Source organism: Stigmatopora argus, chromosome 13 (genome assembly GCF_051989625.1).
Source record: "Stigmatopora argus isolate UIUO_Sarg chromosome 13, RoL_Sarg_1.0, whole genome shotgun sequence".
Taxonomy (NCBI): Eukaryota; Metazoa; Chordata; class Actinopteri; order Syngnathiformes; family Syngnathidae; genus Stigmatopora; species Stigmatopora argus.
Window position 1 is genome coordinate 12,323,984 of NC_135399.1, and position 20,979 is coordinate 12,344,962.

The following is a 20,979-nucleotide window of genomic DNA, read 5'->3' on the forward strand; positions in this document are numbered from 1 at the left end:
GTCAGGGGATTGAAATAAATTGCCTTTCACACACTGTCGTCACTGACAGACAAAAATTGCGGCATCAATCATGTCTCAAACTATCAAGGACAGGAAGCGCAATTCCCGTTCGCACACTCTACTAATGACTGGATGAAACTTGTTATACACAGTAATAAACTGTCTGGCTTTGCCCCAAGCTGCACCTACAGAAGCGGACCTTACTAGGACTAGTACAAACGGTATGCAGAATTTCTATTTGTGGAAAAGTAAGAGAATGCGGCAAACTCCAAAAATATGCTCATATCACATCATTCAATTTCCATTCTGAGGGTTACTTAGGATAAACTGTTGCTTTTATATTTTTTGTACAGTAAAAAATGTCCCAACAGCTTTGGAATTCTAGCAAAATAGTGTTTTTCGTGTGGCATGTCAATGTTTGGAGTGCTTGTTGTTGTAGCCAGTTCCCATTCTTTTGTGGAATGTGTCAATGCACAGGGATTTGTCAAATAGTGTAGTGATCTTATCTAGCGACGTAGACCACATGATGCTAACGCAGCACCTCACTTTTTAGCGCATTTGTGTACTTTTATCCGCTGACTTTGGGCATGAGGCATGTACAGCCCATCACTGGTCAATTGCAACTGTCTTGAATGAAGTAGCTGAAAGTGAATTTCTGTAACAGTCAGATCTCGGTACGACTCTTTACTACAAGCCAAAATTATTGATTTGATTCCTTCTCTGCATTTGTCTTCAGGTTTCACACGTTACAGGTTACAATTCAAACCCAATCTTGAAAATATTTTGGTTCACTAGCACCCCAGATTCAAACAGATCATTTCAGTGATAATTTGCAACAATAGTGACAGGAAAATCAGCAAGTGCCAAGTTTAGTGCCTTTCTGCCTGCTCGGTTTGCTTGATTGTGTTAGAAGGATTCCATGCCTGATAAAGGGCTACCTTTTATTTACATAGTGCTTCCTACTCAATTGTTGTGAAGGCATGTTGACCTGCACTTGTACAAGATCCCGTGAGATTGCGGAAGGGCAGGCAGAGCTACAGTGAATTGTTTTAAGAGGTTTGAGCTGAGAACAGTACAGCCTTGTGGTTAGTATGTCTTACAGTTAGTGGGTTCAGTTCAATTCTGAGTTAGAATGTCAGAAACCACACTGAGGATTAACTTCAGTTTTGGTTATGTTCCATTGTTTTCCACAATAGAGGTTAAAAAAAATAAAAACAAACATAAACGACCTTAGTCAGTTCATTGGGGCTTGGGCAGATAAGTCGTCTACAATTATCTGACTCCACTTAGTTAGGAGGTGGTGATGGAGCAAATTAAAATTTGAAGCCAAGATACCGGCCTAGTAAAATGTCATTTTCTGCAGTTGGAGAGCTAAGGCATTTGGAGGAAGTAGGAAGGTGGGGCTGGGAAGGATGTACTTGAGCCAGTCGAGTAGGCCTGTGACATAAAAATGTCTGCCCTTTGTTCTTTCTCTTCCTCTAAGGCTGGCATGAATAGTAACATTTGTTTACAATGGCTGACATTAAGACATAGCTGTCCTTCATACCTTGGTCTTTCCACTTCCTCCATTAATGTTCGTGTTAGTTGACGGGCCATTGTTTATGCACATCACAGCACGCAAGCTGGGCCAGCTTTTTTTTCTGCACCCAGTGAATAGATCATCAAGGACCGTGTGCGCTTCCCACAGGCTTAGCCCGAAGCATTGAAGAGTGTGACAGAGCAAGTGTCTGACCCCACCGTGGCCTTTCATGTGATGGTCCGACATTCTCTCTCTGCCTGCAAACTTAGGCCAAAACCCTGCAATTAAATCTGTATTTAAGGTTTTATTTTGTTTGGAGATGTTTTCAAGGATTTAATGTCAACCATCGATCATTCACAGGCAATCAAAGCAGTTCAAAAGGATTGCACATCTACTGCCGTTGATGCCACTGAATGGATTAACCTCTGTCCTCATCCAGACAGCACTTAACTTTGATGACTTTTCAAGAGCCAAGTGCAATTTTTCAATCGTAATGACTGGTTAAGCCACCCTAGATGAAAAAAAAACTGCAGTTATGTCGAAATTGATCCGAGCTTTGGCTTGTTCGTTTTTGTCTTCCGACTAACCGCACAAAGCAGGTTTGTACGTGAATCGCTTCCACGCCAGAGGCACCTGAGACAAACAATCATATGCATATAGCGGTGTGCTCTGATAACTATTGTAAACGCGAGATGGGCCCCACTGACCGCATGTCAGGCCAGCATTGTGCAGGGGGTGTTCTTTTCCTCTTCATAATCGCTGTTGATCTGAACTCCATCAAGTCAGCAGTGATCTGATATCACATGCACGGCGATAGCCTTAAGGTACCGCTTAACAACACAGGTTTCCTATTTCGGCACATTTCATGAAAACCTGCCCAGTGAGGTCCTTTCTGTAGTTTTTGACAACTTACTTCTAAGGCTTTCATGTTATCTGTTTTAGGTTTGTCCCAATGCTTATTTTGTAACTTCCAATGCAATCTAGTCTTTCTCACAATATTTTTAAACCAGTACAAATAATGCACAAAATAATGTAACCAATAAATGACAAATCAGATTTCCATTGTATTATGGTGAGCTTAGCTGGCATCACCCCAAGAAGTGCTCTGTTTACAAATATTCCACCCCGTTATTTTACTATCATTTGTTTCCAAAGAAAAGTAATCCCACTCAGCGGACCTGTTTGCGTAGTGGTGTGAATTACAGCAGCCGAAATTTACGATGATGATAAAAACACGTGACCACTGCATCGAATCCGATCTTGTGACAAAATCTGATACTCCAAAATATGATTTTTTTGGGTACCAATACCGACAATGAGTATCGAATCGTAGCATCTGATATATTAGCTCTATAGGCTGCCTAACAGTCAGCTCATGCACTGCAAATGTAAACATTAAGTGTCCATCAAGCAGTGTGTCCACAAAGCCTTGTGAATGTGTTATTCTCACTTCTTTGTTGGAATACCAGAAGGCCCCCTCATAGGGGCTTTGTAACTGAGGTTAATGATTTAACCTCAATGTTAGTAAACTTACTGAAAAAGATCAAAGATGTAGCTGTATTACACCTTAAGGCACAATATAAGGTTTCAATCAGGTAAGTGCAGCCTAGTGGAAAGAATCATGTTTAAAATTTGGGAAAAAAACAACTTTTTATGTAGTTTAATAATATTTATAAACTCAAAAGCCAGTATTCGGCAGTATTATTTATTTAAATTTTACTTTGATGGTACTTAGAAGATAATGTCTCTATAAATAAGTATCTTCTTATACGAAAGGCATTGTAATCATTGCATTTTACTGTTTTTAACAGAAAGTGGACTTGTGAAGCAGTAGCAGTTTTATTTATAAGGCCACTAAACTCTTTAGTAAACTGAACTTGGGCCATTTGAGCAGACATGGCAGAGCCGTTATAGCCCTCCAGATCCAGAAACACCAGCCAGAGCACTGTTTCAGTTGACCTCATCAAGGACAGAAAGAGATAGATTAAGAAGCTCTCCCACAGCAACCGTAAACCGAGCTTCTGCTGTTGAGAATGCTTGGACTTTTTGTGTTTTGTCTGGAAAAAAAAGCAGGGCCTTATTTGGACGGGGACGTTCATTTCTCTTTGCTGGAATGATTCCCTGCCTTCTATTAATACAGCAGAAAGCAGTAAGCCCGCCCAAGTTTCTCAATAAGCACAGCACTACTGCTGCTGTTCAGTTAAGCATTTATTTACTGTTTCCATGGGATTATTACTCCCACTATGATAAACAAGCACACCCAGGTTGGACTTTGACTTGATGTTATATCACTCGTTGGTGGTGAACAACCGGTGAACGCAATTTCAAACGGCCAAGTTTAGTCACACAGTGTCAATTACACATGGAATTCGGGGCATTTCAGTGTTTTCCTCCGTAGCAAGATAACACCATGTGCTCTTTTTCTGTATACGTGTTGAAGCATTCTTTCCATGTACTCTTGCACTGGTGACCTGCAGAATTAGGAATGCTGTGGGAAAATCACCAGGCTGTTGCCATTTGCCAGCTCAGTTGCATCCAATATCTGCACGCTTTTTTGAGTTCAGGTTTTAAATGAGTCAGATTTCCTTTGATATTGAATTATTTTTCTAAGGATAAATCCCAGTAGAAAATAAACTATTTCTATCAAAATAAATTGTACAGTCAAATAACATTTTACATTCCTCATTGCCATCAGATAATTTCTGCTTTGAGTCGTGAGGAATATTTTTAGTTTCTTTATTTGGTTGCAATTACTTTTGCAAGTTAAACAATTCTACAAATGGTAGATTTTGAAATTATGCAAATACCTGCCCTTTTAATTCTTCCTCCACGCCCACTATATTATCCAAATTGCTACTCTAAAAAAGAATATTTTTGCTTGGGTGCACATGATAATGTTATGTGTTTTTCAGGCAGCACTGCACCACTTTTTCTATCTTTTGCTATATCATACTGCACAGGCAGGACAGAAATCATAACTATCAATATACACGCCTCTTTGGATATCACCGCACTTTTCCTCTTTGACCTGCTCCCCTTCTGTGTGGTGGTATCACTAAAAAGCCAAAGGAAAAAAACACGCTTGATGTGATTTAAAATCTTGCATAGCATTCCAGCATGGAGGTGTTTTGTCTGCTGAATTGTGTGTAATTTTCCCATGCTGAACTTTTGGGTCATTCAACTTCATTATTTTCTCTCGGCGGTTTCCTCAAGGTCTCTACAGTGAGGACTCCAGGAGTGGTGCCATGTTCAAGGCAGTGCTGAAAAAGAACAGAGACGGGGGCAAGGCCAGCAAGAAAGATTCAGGTATGTTCAAGATGAGGAGGTACCAGAAACACAAATGTATTTTCTAAAGATGGCACATAATGGCATTTCTGATTGGTTTATTTTAATATATTTGACCAGGTGGCAAGAAAATATGAAACTGTTAACTTTTCAAAAAAAATCCCCAATCAGCAGATTGGGAGCAAAAATCACTCTCAGGTAATTGTTTTGAAACAAACGATAAACTAGCATTTGCTGATTACAATGCAAAGGGGTGAATTAATCATGAACTAGACCCTATATATATTTTTTTTTTTAAATGCACTTTTTTAATGGGTACTGAAAAGTTGGTTCACCGAGAGTTTAGTTAATCAATTATAATCTTGATATGACCTCTCAAAAGTTCAGCACACAAAAAGTAGAAAGATTTTTTTGCCCATTAGCTCTTTTGAGCCACGGCAGGATTCTTTACTGCATTTTGAATTGGAATATAAGTAGCCTGTGACAGTTTAATCTGTTCTTCAATTGAGTTCGGTTTATGTTGAACATTGAGGCGGAACAGCAAGGGCTCAATTCCCGCTGAGAAGAGGCAGTATAAAACGCAGCTTCTGTCACTTCATGTTTTTGTAAATATTCCAAAATGCATCGTCTTTTTGTTTCAGTTCAGAATAGGACATTTTTATTGCTGCTATTTATTTATGAAACTGCGGTTAAAATAACAGACTTGCCCTTGTTTCGTCGCAGATGTTGTCTTTCCTTGGATACATGACAGCGTGAGTTCCAATAAGTTATTTTGAATGTACAATTGTTGACACGTAGTTTGCTAGTACAGTGTTGAATTGTGGCCATTTCTGCTTGGATTGCTTTTACGTGGCTTGGCTTGCATCATCACCCAAGGACAGTTTTTACCGCCTTGTTTCCCCATGCTGCGTGAAGAAGATACAACAAGTCTTACAATTCTGCCGTCTTAGTGAGTTGTTTCACTCTTCCAGGTTTGATTTATTATTGCATGCTGCATCTAATTGTCGCATGCAGCTTCACACTCGAAGAGTGAGAGAGAGAGCGTTTTACGGCTCCTTTATGCCGGCCTCATTCTTCCAGTTGTAGACTATCTGTCATGGCCCGGTGACCCCGTCTCCCTTTCTCATGCTGGGACAATAAAAGGGGCAACTCCTCTTGATTGTTTCAGGCTTTCAAGACCGATGAGAGGTCACAGAGAAGCTCTTCCCCTCTGGTAGCCGGGCATGGGGGTACCAATCGCAACACTCTCTTCCATTCTTAGTGTTTGGGCGTCCATCGTTTTAAATAGACAATCATGTGGGTCAAAATAGTAGAATAGTTATTAAATATGTTAAATAATAGCATCCAGTAAACACGTTATCTAAGGATGTGTAATTATGAAACTTAAATTAGATCGATTTAGGTTTACACCGGTTCGCAGTGGTTGCTTTGATTTCATTTTGATCTCACTTCATGAAGTTCCCCGTGGAGACTGCAAATATGTCAATAAAGCAAGGTACTGGAGGTTATCTGTGTGGAATATATCCTCTGAGCTTGCAGACATTTAATTTGGCCATTAAAGTTAGAAGGAAACACTCCTATAGGACGTAGAATTGCAGTGATACATCAGCATATGTGGCCCCTGATATGGTGACTATTGACTGGAGACAACTTGAAAGCAGTTAAGGAAACTCAGTTCCAATGCCAGATACCACTGAAGTCATTAGCTTTCCTTTGGGACCGCCACATTTCCACTACCACAAAACACAGCTAGCTAATTTGGTCTCTCTTCTTAGATTCCTACTCTCCTTCTTCACTGGATTGGGCTCTAGAGTCCCTTCTAAGTACATTTTTATGGCGTGCCATGGTGGAAGTGGGATGCTGGTTTGCTTTTGATGGAAACATGCACAAGGAAAGGTTCATCTGAGAGTATATGAGCCTGAAAATGGGTATATGTTCATTTATAGCTGGAATCTTATTGACTGACCAAAATGACTCACTGGTCGTGTACGTTTATTTCCACTTTTTAACCATTATTCTACTGGACAAATCAGGTACTACTTATGTGACTGTAAATGGCTTTTTGTCTATATGTGACTCCCGACTGGCTGCCAACCAATTAGTGTACAGCATAGACTCCAGGACACCCATGACACAATTCAGAAAATGGAAGGGGTTTGTTTCTCAGCGGGCCTCATTTCAACTGATTCATTGTTTTTTTTTCAGTTTTAAATGAAACGCCAAACTGCCCAAACTAAAGGTCTGACATGCATGTCTTCACACTTGTGAGTTTCCGACTTATTCTAATAGTTTCCAGACAGTTTTACCATGTCCTTAATACCCGGTACTGGGTGATCCTGAAATACTTATCCAAATCATTGAACGGGGGGGGGGTTCCATGTCAAATTCCGACACACAGTTTTTGGTTCACTGACAGTGTGGTAATGCATGAAAGCGGTTTCCACCTTGAGCTACGCATCCAGTGATTTAATTGCTTCAGCCAGCTGCCAAACAGTTGTCCGGCAGTGTTTCTCCCACATTCCTAGGCATCCTAAGAGGCGCTTTGGTTTCACCTGTTTCTCACCCGGTCACACATACATAGATACAGCAGATGTTGTCGTTCCTTTGTTCATTGGGCGGGTTTGGGACGGAGGGTATTAATGCACCTCACTCTGAGACATTGTTGTTGGTCTACTAGGGAAAGAAAAGTTTCAGCCATTCTCCCCGCCTTTGGTTCAGATTACCACTTGCATACTTTCAGCGGTTTTCAGATTAGTCAACAGGTATATTAGACAATTAACCGTCCTTTTTATTGACAGCTCACTTGGAACCAGAAATCTCCATTCTCGGGTGGCTTTTCTGCTTTCAAATGCAGCGCAAATTGCAGCCAGGGTTGCCTTGCTTTCATCATCCACATGGTCTTGGATGGCAGGGGGTGACTTCTCTGCTTAAGCACAAAATTTAATGAGGGCCAAGTGAGGATAAGCAGAGCGAGACAAGAATGTGAAATTAGCTCACTGCTTTACTCACTTTTTTGTCTTGTAATGTCATTTTTAATGGGCAAGCGGCTGATTTGGAACACCCACATTTGGATTTCCGCAAGAAGGTGAAAGATGAAGGGAACAATTAGATTATACTGTAGATGAGACCTTTCAAGCGCAAGAAACTTCAATGTATATGTATGTGCGTGAGAGTAAGTGTAGGGGCCCATTAAAACGGAAATGTGTTGCCTCAGCTGGGACTGGTACTTGTGCTGTCTCAACAGTTCTGTGAGTTTCTTGGTGTTTTGACACGAAACAATGATTTGTTGCAAAGGTTCACACTCCACTATTTTTGTCACTAAGCACAGCTTTCATCTGAAGAAAGTTAAGTTTCTAAGGCATCTACAGACCTATGAATAACATGTACATACACATATTTCCCATAATGGGGTAATGACGTGTTCCTGAAGCAACCGCACCTGTGTTGTAAGAAAACAAAATGGTCCACAGTTTTGCACTTTTTTAAAGCATGTATAGAATCAAAGAATCTTAGTAAAATACTCAGCTTAGAAGTAACGTTAACTGTCATGCACTAACTAATGGGTTTCTATGTGAATTAAAATAAGTTACACCATACCGTCATTAAGGCCTCTTTAGCGTTTTCAGGCCTTTCTGCTTTTGGTGCATGCTTCCAAACATAGTCCAAACTTTGTGTGGGTTTTACTAATGTCACATCTGTATAGACATTGTGTGACTTATAAAAAGAAACACGGATCCAAAAAAAGTCTGCCCACTGGTTCCAGTGTCGGACTGCCTTCATAGCCTTGGTCTTTCTCCACGAACAGCTGGGTGGTAGCTGCCTCTCCTCAAGCCATACTGTATCTACCACAGCCATTTTTGTCCTGTGGTTCAGAATTTCTAAAAACTTTCTTCGAGGGCGTCTTACTCCCTGCTCAAAGTTTCTATTATTTGAAAGTGGTACTGCGATCAAGGTGCTGGAAGGTTTGGTGTTTTCTTGATGTAGTTGCTGGAATAAGCTTTGTATTTTACCATCAGTTAAGGAAGTTTTAAATGTCCATGTTCTGGTTCATGTGCTTCACAGTGAAGCCTCTAATTTATGCGCCAAGGCATATAAACAAGTGCATGGCTTTCAGCCAAACACATATAGTTTGTTATACTCACAGGCGAAACGTCATAGTAGTACCACACAAACTCAGATAAGAACTAATGAAGTTTCAAACTAATAACTTTTCGGCAAATGTCCATTCTGCAAATCCAAACAGAGTTTTATTGATTTCAGGGTCAATTTCTTTCCCTTCTTACATATTTATTTCTCAAACACGTCTTATAGCTCTTGGACTCGTGTTTGTTTTTTTTGTTCCCAGTCATGTTTGTCTAAATTTTCATCTCCAGACTGTTAAGGTAGGATTTAATAAGGTGGAGCAAAGAATGTGAGGGTTTTTACAAAGGGAACCATTGAGTACACTGCAGCCTACATGGCTAGCAATGCACTGTGCGCCCAGCAGGCAACGATTTAGCAGGGCGTCGCTCAAACCACATCTTTTGGTTACACACAAATTCATGCATAAGCACACATACATGAACACGCCCACAAACCTCAGGTGTATCCACATTAGATACGCCCGCTCTCTGCTTTTGCAAAGCATAATAAGGGCTCTTGGGAAGGCTGTGATCCTGGCCAACCAGTCTAACTCTTTTCCGTTTGCTTTAACTCTCTTTCAACACATATTTGCACTTGGCAAAAACAACAATAAAAAAAATCAAAACACCTTGATCATGATCTGATTTGTACCACATACCTTTTTATTTATTTTCTTAAGCATCTCGAGATATCAGTCCGAACTCATACTGCATTCTTGACACTTATGCATCTACGATCTCGACAAGTGTTTTCATACATCGTAGCAAAGGCACAACAACTTTTATCAGTTTTTATGCCACAGTGTTTTGAAGGGTACTTTGAAAATGGTGATAGTGACTGTCACAGGCTCATTGGCATAAGGGGTCAGCAGGCCACAGGGTTTTATAATTACACTGTGATCTACTTTGGCAGACACATTCCTTAGGTCGGATCTTTCAGTTATTACTTTTATAACATCGGGATTTTCTGATTGTCTTACCAAAAGCTTCACTGTTAAAATACTTGGTTTCAATAGCAGTGCATTGACAATAGTCTTACCATTTGTTGAAAAGCTTTACACTTTTGCAGTTAGTTTTAAAGACAGACACTAGTGCTTTGAGAGTGTCTGTGGAGACCTCTGTTCAGGTTAGTGTGTGTGTGGGGGGGTGTGGGGCGGGTATCCCCTCGTTTTCTATCCTACCTTCTACATATCTGAGCATAGAGCCTTTTTTGTAAGTGTGTCTGCAGATGAATGTCTTGCTATGCATGGCTCAGGAGGATTTGAGACAAGTTGAACTAATGACCCCTTGTTGCTTTTGTGCCCTGCCTCAAAGGGAGACGGGTTAGTGTCAATTCCAAAGAAGAGTTTGAAATATCTCTAAATGTTCATTTGTATTATATTCCATTGTCAGTTTTGCCCAATATAATTATTCATACAAAATGAAAGGCCTACCTAAAGTACACCCTTTTAATTTGAATGAGTATCTGAAGAGATTTGTGTATTCCTGGTTTGAGGCTAATTTCGTTTAGATATGTCAATGAGTCATGTACTAACAGTTTGATTCAATTTAAATGACCTTTTTTGGTGATCAAAGAAATTTTGATTGAAACTAAATGGGCAAAACGTCCCCATAATTTATGTTTCAGAATGGTGCACGGCTACACTGCCCTGATCCATGTTTGTTTATGGGATTTGGTGCTTTGGGAGGACAGCCTTACAAACATGTCCATTCAATGTTGGCGAAGTGGCTGCTGCCCTGCAGTTGGAGGCGTTCTCATGACCTCACCTGGCCCTAAGAAGGAGCTCTGCCTAATGATCTGTGCTAATGACAGATTATTGGGATTGCACCATATCATGAGGGCAACATGAACCCCAGTTATGTTGCAATTATGCAAAGAAATGCATTGTAGTATTTTTGTGCCACCATGGAATGGTTCTAAATGGTGTGTTAATTAGTTGTACATCTGGACATTACAACAAAAAACAGTGACAGCATTAAAACTAACCACCATCAGAGCCTTCATTCACCTTGAGGTTGATGAAGGAATTCAAAAGTTTTTTTTTACCATTTTGACCAGGTTGTTGTTGACCCAGGTTTGAATGTGTGACATGCTGGAAAGCCTCATTGACAGATCCTCATCATGTTGATTTCTTGGTATGTGTCTCTATGTCATGATCTGTTTGGAAGTAAGTTCTCTTCTATACCTCCTGTGTGGTTTTTGTACATCTGTTGTGGAAGTGGATGTGTCATTTGTCTTGCTCTTGGAGTAAACCACATGCCAGACTAAGCATTCGTCCACAGATAGATTGGACCTCACACAGAATGATGTGAACATAACTTGGATGTGCAGATTTGATTTTATTACATCAGCATCATCTTTGTAATAGTGTGAATTACATCCTTTTTTAGAGTGGCAATTTCCCTTCCCACCTTCCCCATTCGGCAAGAAGGTTTTTGTAAGACTGGCTGGATAAAAAAAATGGATTATGTTTAAAAAAAACCTGTAGTCTAGTGTTTATCTTTAGTAGCAAGTCTTGGACATTTTTTGACACTCTTTAATCTGCTCCTCAGACTTGCATGATTGAAAATGAGAAGATTTTGATCCAATTTCATGTACAACTCATTCAACTTAAGTGCTATGCCACCATACATCTTCTGTCCTTTTCAAGTACGAGTCAGTTTATTTCCATGGTCATTTAAACTGGTGTTTTATGAGAAAGATATGGGAAATGTCACGGAGGAACACCCTCCCCCCTTTTCATCCACGTTTTCTCCCCTAGATCCCCCAACACACCTCCTCCTCGTCCTCCCCTGGGGCCAGGAGGGAGGCATTCCTGAGCGCAGGCCACTTCAGAGCTGTGGAACAGAGCCACTCATTCTTATTGTTTTGATCTGAAGCAGTCTGCTATCATGCGTGTCATGCTTAGGTGGCATTAGCGACCCATAAAGAAGCAATATTGCTTTTTTTCCCCCCCTTTATACGAACGCATAGCATTTTTGCGCTTCAGGAACAGCTCACGTTTCTTCCAAGCTAATGCTGAAAACTTCTTGCGTACTTCTTTGCAGACCACCAGCATAGATCAGTTGTCCTTTTAAAGTTTAGGAACAATTTTATAGTTTGCGATCAAAGTGCTATGCCATGGTGTAAATATTTGAAAGGGGGGGATGTGGACTGATTATACAAACAAACGTAAGGTAGAATGAATGTATAAGGACCAACCCAAATAAATGGACACCACACGCGAAAAGCTGTCTTTTAAACACAGATGTTGTGATTTCAAATTTCCTTAAAGTACGTATTAAAGAAACATTTAATTAGACAGATTTACATCTCATTAACCCGCCCTTCATCATCATTCGAAACTTGCACTCAAGACCCTCCCCCATTCTGTTGTCCTTGTTGACCGGCTCTCTCTCCCTACTGTGAGTTGGTAGTGTGTTAACCGTGACAGCTTTTGTCAGAGTGTCACCCAAGTCTCGGAAGTACACTGGGAATCCACATTGGCACTCAGTCTAGCGGGAGAATTTCCCCTTTGCTGGATTGTCCTATAGACATTGTGCTTTGTTTGTACCCTGAAAGAATTTGCATTAATTATAGCCCGTATTCATTTTCTTCATAGCCTTTACATTATAATTAACTTGTACTGCAATCCAAAATCTTAGATGCATCCATGTAATAGCATACATGAGCATAACCTTAAAGCAAAATGGCACCAGAAGACCAAAATATTAGACTAAAAAAATGCTGTGATACACATTTTGAAAGTCACTGCACTAATAAGGAAGGTCGGGACTGCAGGCAGACCATTAGAATAAGAACAGCCAGTGCCTGTTCCTATTCTGTGTACTAAAGGCAGTTTTACAACTAACATGTGTTCCTCCAAAAATGGTGTACTTTTTGGCATACATAACATCAAACCAAGAGAAAACACAGCTTCTGGACTTGCTGCTAACAGTCCAGTTGGTCCTTTTTTGTCTTTGGTCAGTGTCCATTTTGACCTTTAAAAAAAGACACTTTGACCGCACTAAATGTTTCCACTGTGCTTTGGTCCATCATTGCCTTCGGACACAGTTTACTTAAGGCCTTAAGCAAAGTTTTTGCTGGCATACTTTAATGTAGCTAGATACTGTGTTCCTTGACAGCATTTTTCAAAGTAACCCTAAACCCTTGTGGTTGTATCAGCTTAAGATGAATGCTAGTTTTAATGCAGCGTTGTGTTAGGGATCAGAGATTGCAGATGTTTAACTCAGTCTTGTGACTGTCATACATTTATTAGAGGAACAGAATTCCCAACTTTAGTGCCACCCATAAAAACCCTGGTATTTTGTGACTTAAAATGGCAAGACCTTTCCCTATTGCTGTTTTTGAAAAAGACAATTTTAATGAGCCATTAATCTTAACAATAGGCAAGATCACACAGAAAACCTAGAAAAGTCTTGATTTCAGAGCTGTGATCGACCATAATACTATCCCAAATCAGAGATCAGTTTCTAAATTCATCATGTTTGAAAATAGGTGGACCGGTGGACAAGTGGTTAGCCCATTGGCCTCACAGTTCTGGGGTCCAGGGTCCCAATGTGTGGCGTTTGCATGCTCTCCCCATGCTTGCGTGGGTCTTCTCTCGGTACTCCAGTTTCCTCCTACATCCCCAAAACATTCATGGTAGGCTTGTTGAACACTATATTGCCCCTAGGTTTGAGTGTTAAAGTGAATGGTCCATCTCCTTGTCCCCTGCGAATGAATGGATCAGTACATAAGAACTATAGCACATTAGTTTTCATGTTATACAGATTTTTAAAGTAAAAGTCTGCCATCATATTTAAATAATTGTCTCGGTCACCTTGTTTTCGGTTGCTCTAATGTATCTGTCAATGACAATATTTTGCAGACCTTGTGAGTTCTTCATGAGCACCCATCTAACATCATTACCCAATGACCTAGATTTGATGATTATCAGAGCGCAAGTCCTTTTGTGGCTGGAGCTCGTCATCCGCTGCATTAAGGCTAACCGTCAAAGATTGTCATCATTTACTCTTTGTAATATCTGTTGTGCAAAGTTAACATTATACTTTCCAAATTAGGAGTGAAAACAGTTGGAATTTTGCTTGTTCAGGTCCTAGTGGGCTATGGCCATCTAGTACTTTGATGAGAAGTAATGAGCATTCATGGCACTATAATCATTTTTGGTCTTGGGGCAGCAGCGTGTAATTAGAAAGGGTTGATTTCCTGCACCACAGCAGGGCCTAAAATTGAAGGCCTTGCCCCGACCAGGGTTTAGGAAAGTCACTGAAATAGCTCTGGTGAGTTTCCGTCCTTGTGTCTCTCTGCGTATAGTATCGGTCAGATGGCAGTGCTGTCACCATGACATACTGCAGCCTGCTCCCCAGCACTTGGACGAAAAGCTTTTATGTGGCACCCCTTGTTTTTAGAGCCATCCACCCAAATGAGTAAGAACGTGTTTCAACTTAAGTGAACTCACCACTATGAGATTTTAACAAATGTTGCCGTAAAAGTAGTTCTTTAGGTAGCACTTGTGGTCCACCAAATCTTTTTGTACAGTGTTGTATTCATTTTATGAAAGGTCATTTTATTGAATAAACCCTTAATTCCCAATTGCATTCCCAAGTAGAGGAGTTTAAGCATCTTGGCGGTCTTTATCGCGAGTGACGAAATAAAAGAAAATGAAATCCACAGGCTGGTTGATGCGGAAGATGATTATTTTTCAATGGGATTTGTGATGTGTGTTTTAACTCCTGACGCGTCACTGTTCATTTCTCAGCGGTGCAGTCAGTATGAGATTATGGACGCAATGGGGTTTCATAGGTCAGGGTGACGGCAGGTCCAAGCCATGGCCAAAACACCTTTGGGACATTTACAGCTTTCGCAATGTCAGAGGCCATGCAGAGGTGTCACTGCAACCCTTCCGCTTCCTGTATCTGGCATTCATCTTTGTTTAGTAGCCCTTAAAAAAAACACTGGACAGCTTTGTGTCTCCTGTGTTGTGGCAGGGGCCTGGAGAAAATGGCTCTCTCTGTTTCTGATTATCCTGGCAAGCCAGTACCACTCCTTGTCCCCCGAGGGGTGAAACAGGATGCTAAAAGATGTTTGCGACTTGTCGTTGAGGTTGCAGTGATCTCTACAAAATTGGAGACAGAGGCATCATTGCATGTCTTCTAATGTCTACAGAACAACTCAGACCTGCAAAAGTCGTTGTCATCACTCTGGTTTACCACATCTGCTCTTATAATCACACTGGGCATGCTGACATATTATTAGTCAGGGTTTACATGCTATCTTGAGGTGGGCCATTCTCCATATTAATTGTAGCAATGATGAGTTTGCAGCTTTGGCACCCGACAGTAGATTACTGTGCTCCCTGACTGGCTCCATAATTTAAACGGTCTTTCCGTGCAGAACTATATTTTCTCAGCATCGAAAACCTGTTTTTAAATTCCTGGGTTTGGATTCGACTCAGCGGAGTAGTAGTCGGGTAAAATCATTAGAACATTTCAAGTGACTGTAAATCATCTGTGCAAGCTGTGCAAGAGCATTCCTGTTAAGTTCTCTATGTGCCCATTGTTTATAGTAACTTAGAATGCAAAAGTGTAGTAAACATCATGAATGATAAGAACTTTTATCTACCCATGTCTGGTCCACATTAACCGCAATATTCAAGGTATTACTGTAGCTCATTTCTTCATTTACTACTGATTTATCAGCTACTATGTTCGGACTTTGAACTATGTAGGTGCCACCTGCATACTCTGCTTAGGAGGCATGCCTGATCAGGGTATAAAGAAGTGAGCAGTACCATGTACTATCTGAACTGGACTGTACCACCAAGTGGAAAGTTGAAACAAGGCTTTACATTCCTTGCATTCAAGCCTCAGACCTCACATGGAAGTAAAAACAAATGGTTTTGAAAATTGGAGTAATAGAATTAGGCTTGCATTTCTTAAAGCGACACTCAAGTGGAAGTCAACGTTTTTACATCAATTGCTTGCTTCAACAAACGAGTATTTTTGTTAAGAAGGCTGCCAAATTTGAATGAATAAATAAATTTGCTCCCTAAATTTAATGTTTCAAAATGAGGAAAAATAAGGCAGTGTCAGATGCTCAAGTAACAAGTAGAAAACTCGGTATAGTTTCCTTGCTTTACAATGTTAGGGGATTTTTAAGCTATTGTAAAACCTCTCAAAAGACTTTGGTTTTCCCTAACAGATGTTCATAGCCACAATGCCCAAAGAAGATTCCTACCTGAAGGAAACCCTCTGCCCCCAACCCTTGGCAGCATCCACTCTAACGTTCCAGATGATGTTTTCAGACTAAGCCTCGCCAAAGGAGCATCTATGTCTCTGCCCTCTTCACCTCTTCTACCACGACAATCCTACATGTTGCCTTTACGACCAAGTAAACGATCTCCAGGTAAGTTTTTGTTCAATTATCTAACTAAATTTGGAGCACCGAGAAATTAATTCCCATTTTTTTAGTTGTATCCTAAAGAATATAATTGATTGGTAATATTAGCTTTGTCAATGTGTCTTTTAAGTTCATGCTCTCTATACCATTTGTTTATATTTAGTTGTTTCAAGATGTGTGTGTGTGTGTGTGTGTGTGTGTGTGTGTGTGTGTGTGTGTGTGTGTGTGTGTGTGTGTATGGTGGAACTAATTGTCTCCTATTTCGACCCTTTTTCATCCGCCATGCCAAAGAATCCTCTTGTAAGCAGCTGTGCGGGCATTCAAAGCTGGTGGAATCTGAACTTGTTCTAACCTGAGGCATTCTGTCTAGGAAATCTTGACAGAGAGGCTAGAAATCCTTTAAGTGGTCAACATGGTCTCTCTCGCATGTGGCACTCATCTGTGGGGCTTTCTGGCCTTTGTTTATTCCGGTTTCAGCTTTGATCTGCACTCAAACGTGTCGAGTTAACCGGCACTTAATGTGTGCAAGACTTTATCTTATCAAAGTGCCTTCTTGTAGGAGTGTATTCAACAGCTTAAGTCAAAAAGAAGTTGATGAGATCATGGATTTATGATGAAGATTAAACATTTAGTATTGCTTACCGTACAAGTGAATTCTCAGCCAGAACTGCGGAAGAGGCTGGGCTTGTTAATCACTGATTAAAAGCGACTGCAATCGTGTGAGGGTCAGAGGCATGTTAAACAAACAAAAAAAAGGACGGACTGATCATCGATCACTGATGTTATGCAAAACAGGCAAGGAAATGGGGGATGGTCTTCTGACACATCTCTACTTGCATGTACCTGTGAAAACCTACACGAGAGAGTTTCAACCTCCAGTTAATAAACACATCTTGCAGGAAATGTTGCAACTGTGCGACAAAAACATTCTCTCGGCATGCTGTGATTGTATTCCTTAGGGGTTGATCACACAAGACAAAGTTTTCCCCCATACAAACCCAATTAAGTATATTTGCTGCCATAAATGCTCATGTCTGAGATTTACGGTTCAAACAAGCAAAAATCACGTTAGATTTAGTCATGTAATCGGACATTGTATCAATATTGTATTTGCTACTGCTCAACCTTTTACAAGGGAGTGGTAAGCCTACTAAATCAGAAAGCCCTTTTGCGGTTTAGCTTTATTTCACCACGGACACGACATCGGATAATCGATTGCAGTTCGGAAAGTTCTTTTAATGAGAACCTCAGCGAGTGCAACAGAGAGTTTGAGTGAGTTTAAGTGGGAGTTTGATGGATGCCTGAGCTGAAAAGTCACGGTGGCGCTTGTTGCCACCGCTTTGATCAGCAGTCATGAAACAGAAAAGCCTGCCATGTGTTGACCAGCACCTTGCCTCTTTGGGGTTAATAGTTAATAAGCCTCTCAGCGATGTTAGTGAGGACATTTTTCTTGAATAAATCAATGACCCACTTACAGACTTAAAGATCAAGTGTGGAAAACGTGCAACATATGTTGTGAGTGTGAATTTAGCTAGCGATTTCATAAATGAGTTAGGGAGTTAATTTTTTTAGACTTGTCAGAGTTAAGTTCCCAATGATATTCATGTCCCAACAGTGACCTCCTATGGCTGAAATAAGTTACTGTGCATTCATTTAAAGACATCTGTGTTATTGCTTGCTTTACATTCTTGGTTGAACTACTCCTTTTTTAAAAAATGATTTGGTTTGGTTTGGTTTTTGTGCTATGTAGTGAGCTGTATTTTCTCTGTTCATTTTCTTCCATGGTAATGTCCAACATTTTCTACCATCGTCTCTGGCTGTCCAATCAGTTTCCTGCCAGCCGTCATATCCTTCCCATCAAAGTCTTATTGTCTCAGTTCAGAGAATATTCAGTTTCTTGGGTTTTTTCCAGTCTTGTAGGCTCATTTGTTTATCATCTTTGTTCTCGTGCCTTGTACTTTCTCGAATTCCAGCATTTCAGTGCCGTTCTTGGTTTCCTTCCTGATGAATCCTACCAAGCATAATGTCTTGGACTTAGTTTTATATAAACGCTTTGTAGATTGAAAAAATACTTCTTTTCAGTATGCCTGTTTACTGTAAAATTTAGTACAATAACTGATTATACTACTAATTCTATCTATCAGATTTAAAAATCTTGAAAAATCCTCCTGACCTCACCTCATCATTGATATACTCAACAAAACCTTTCAAATGGTCATATGGTTTCCTCAAGGTTTTTCGATTTGCGCTAAAAGACATGCCTTCTAGCACATTTCTCTCAGAACTCTATAATAAGTCCAGTTTGCTTTAACTTTATTTTATCAAGAAAGAGAAGCCACTTCAGTGCCACTGAGGTGAGCTCTCCCGAAATCACCCCTGGGCCAGTCACACTAACCAGACGTCCCTTTGGGGGATAATGGATGTCTTTCAGTGTGCTGAACTATGAAAGATCTTGTGATGCCGTGGAACCCTTTTTTTTTGACAGTTGCTTCGATGGGCACCGAGCGAAAATCTCAACACGTTACTCTACTACACTTGACTGCACTTCCCTTCATTCTATCTTTGCTTTCTTTTTATGAGTAAGCCAACTTTTTGATCGATCCGAATTCACCTTCTGTCTGAGTGGCAGTCTCGGAAGATGTATTCGATAGACGTGATGAGATCACCGGGTTGACTGAGGGTAAACAAACATAATGACAGTAAGGTCCAATCTGCGCATTCTGTATTAGAGGCATGCTGTAGCTGACCTAATGGGTAAAATGAACAGTCATAGAATTGATTATTTTTTTGGGAATGCGATAAATAAATTCCAAGGTAACCCAGTGGTTAATATAGTTTGAAGCCAGTACAGAATACATTGAGTTTTTGCGTGAGTTGTGACTGTTAGACATAGTTTAGTTTAGTCATAATCTTACAGCTGCCAAGTGTTGAAATTGCTGCAGCCTGTGGATATAATGGCAATGTGTCTGTCCTTTTGAAGAAGCAAATGAATCATCTGTCACATGATGTTAAAAACACGAAGCACCGTGTCTGTAATGCAGTGGGTTCAGCAATTATTGTGAATAATGGATTATCTCTTAGTAGATGAATTAGCCAGTAGTCAAAGATACAATAACACATTTAAATGGCAATTAATCTTTTTTTGAATCAAGGAGCTAAGAACATAAAGATGGCTATCGTAAACAAGTGTTGTCATTCAATGCTGTGTAAATATGATAGGTTATCACATTGTCACATCAAATGTAGTGGGGTCAACAGTCCAAATTGAGAATGATAGGAAAAAACGCACAATGCTAGAACAAGATGTTCCCTTGCTTGATCTAAAGCTCCGTTTATTTGAAACCACACTTATAAATAGGTCCATGTAACTTGTTTTTCTCTGAGATGTTGCAATGAAATACTTAATTTCTGTCTTCTTTTGTTTTCTTACCAAGCCTTCCCTGCTTAGTAGGTGGTAATCTGGGGTAAAAAGCAAAACAAAAATACCCAAAGACAATTTTGTAATTTGTTCTCTCTGCAGGAGGCAAGTTCCAACTTTGTCACATCTCAGTTTGAGATAGAATGCTGAGATTCAATTTTAGTTCTGTCACATAAACCCTGGTCAGAATTGCATTTTCACCACAGGATATTTAGGTGTGATGCTGTTTCTGTTACTCAAACGGTGACATATTTTACCATCTTGTGTTTATGCTAATGTTAAATCAAAATTTTAATTGAGAAACATTTATTTCATTGAGATGTTAGCGACATTTTAAGGTGGATTCCTAGTGGATTTCACCAACGTTACTTCTTTCCCTGGCTACTCTAATGGATGGATTATCATGTTTGTTTTCTTGTACGTGCATCCTGTGCTTCTTCATAGTGTAAACTAAACCTGAACTTAAAACATATGGTTTGGATTATTCCAACAGTACACCCCGCTGTTCCTCGATGAAATGCACTCAGAACGTGTGTGGTATTTTTTCCCTCCCAATCTTTTCTTGCTATAATTGGAGCTATGTGACTCTTGGGTAATAGGATGTGCCTGACCATCCGTGGGTGAACGTTGGTTGAGGTTAGAAATTTTAACGTAGCATCTCATTTAGGTTTGAGCCATCAATCGATTGTAAGGCTTACTTTTGTGTTCAGCACTATTCTTATTACCAACACTGCATTTAGCTCTCACCAGCTGCATTTGTTTCTGTGTTCTAAGTGGCTTTGTGTTTTCATAACAAGAAAGAAGAGAGCAGCTCTCACTTCGAATCTTCCTCGGGCAATGAAAACGCTTCTTCCCCTTGTGCGTTTCATGTTGAATATCCATAGATGGCACTGTACGCCTAAGTAGCAGATGCTCTGCTTTTGAGTCTTCTGCTCACCAACCCTAAAGCAGTTGCCAACAAGTAAGCCATACACACTCGCATTAATGCCCAAATGAGTGACAAATTCAACAGCTATTTAAGGCACCACGGTAATAAATATGTGGCCCATTTACCAATTGCTCAAACATGACTGTATTATTCTGTCTCAATTTTTTTGGGCAGTCTTGAGCCCTGAATTAAGCAGTTTTACTCATCCTTAATGGTGTTAATGTGGAGCTTGCATTTTTTTGTGTGGCCGTGTGCCATTTTCTAATTGTATCATGCAACTTGCAGAGGGAACAGCACAGTCATCTC

General features: G+C 40.2%; 1 protein-coding gene across 2 annotated transcripts in view; it reads left to right on the forward strand.

Moving 5' to 3' along the window:
* Positions 1-20,979, forward strand: part of tanc1b (tetratricopeptide repeat, ankyrin repeat and coiled-coil containing 1b) — a 65,292-nt gene that overhangs the window by 3,515 nt on the left and 40,798 nt on the right. For both annotated transcript variants that reach the window (XR_013304590.1, XM_077617009.1), the window contains exons 2-3: positions 4,733-4,825; positions 16,130-16,333. Coding sequence is in view for 1 of the 2 variants with exons in the window: in XM_077617009.1 (XP_077473135.1) it covers positions 4,733-4,825; positions 16,130-16,333 (297 nt within the window). In the remaining variant the exon portion in view is untranslated. The remainder of the gene's footprint in view (positions 1-4,732; positions 4,826-16,129; positions 16,334-20,979) is intronic.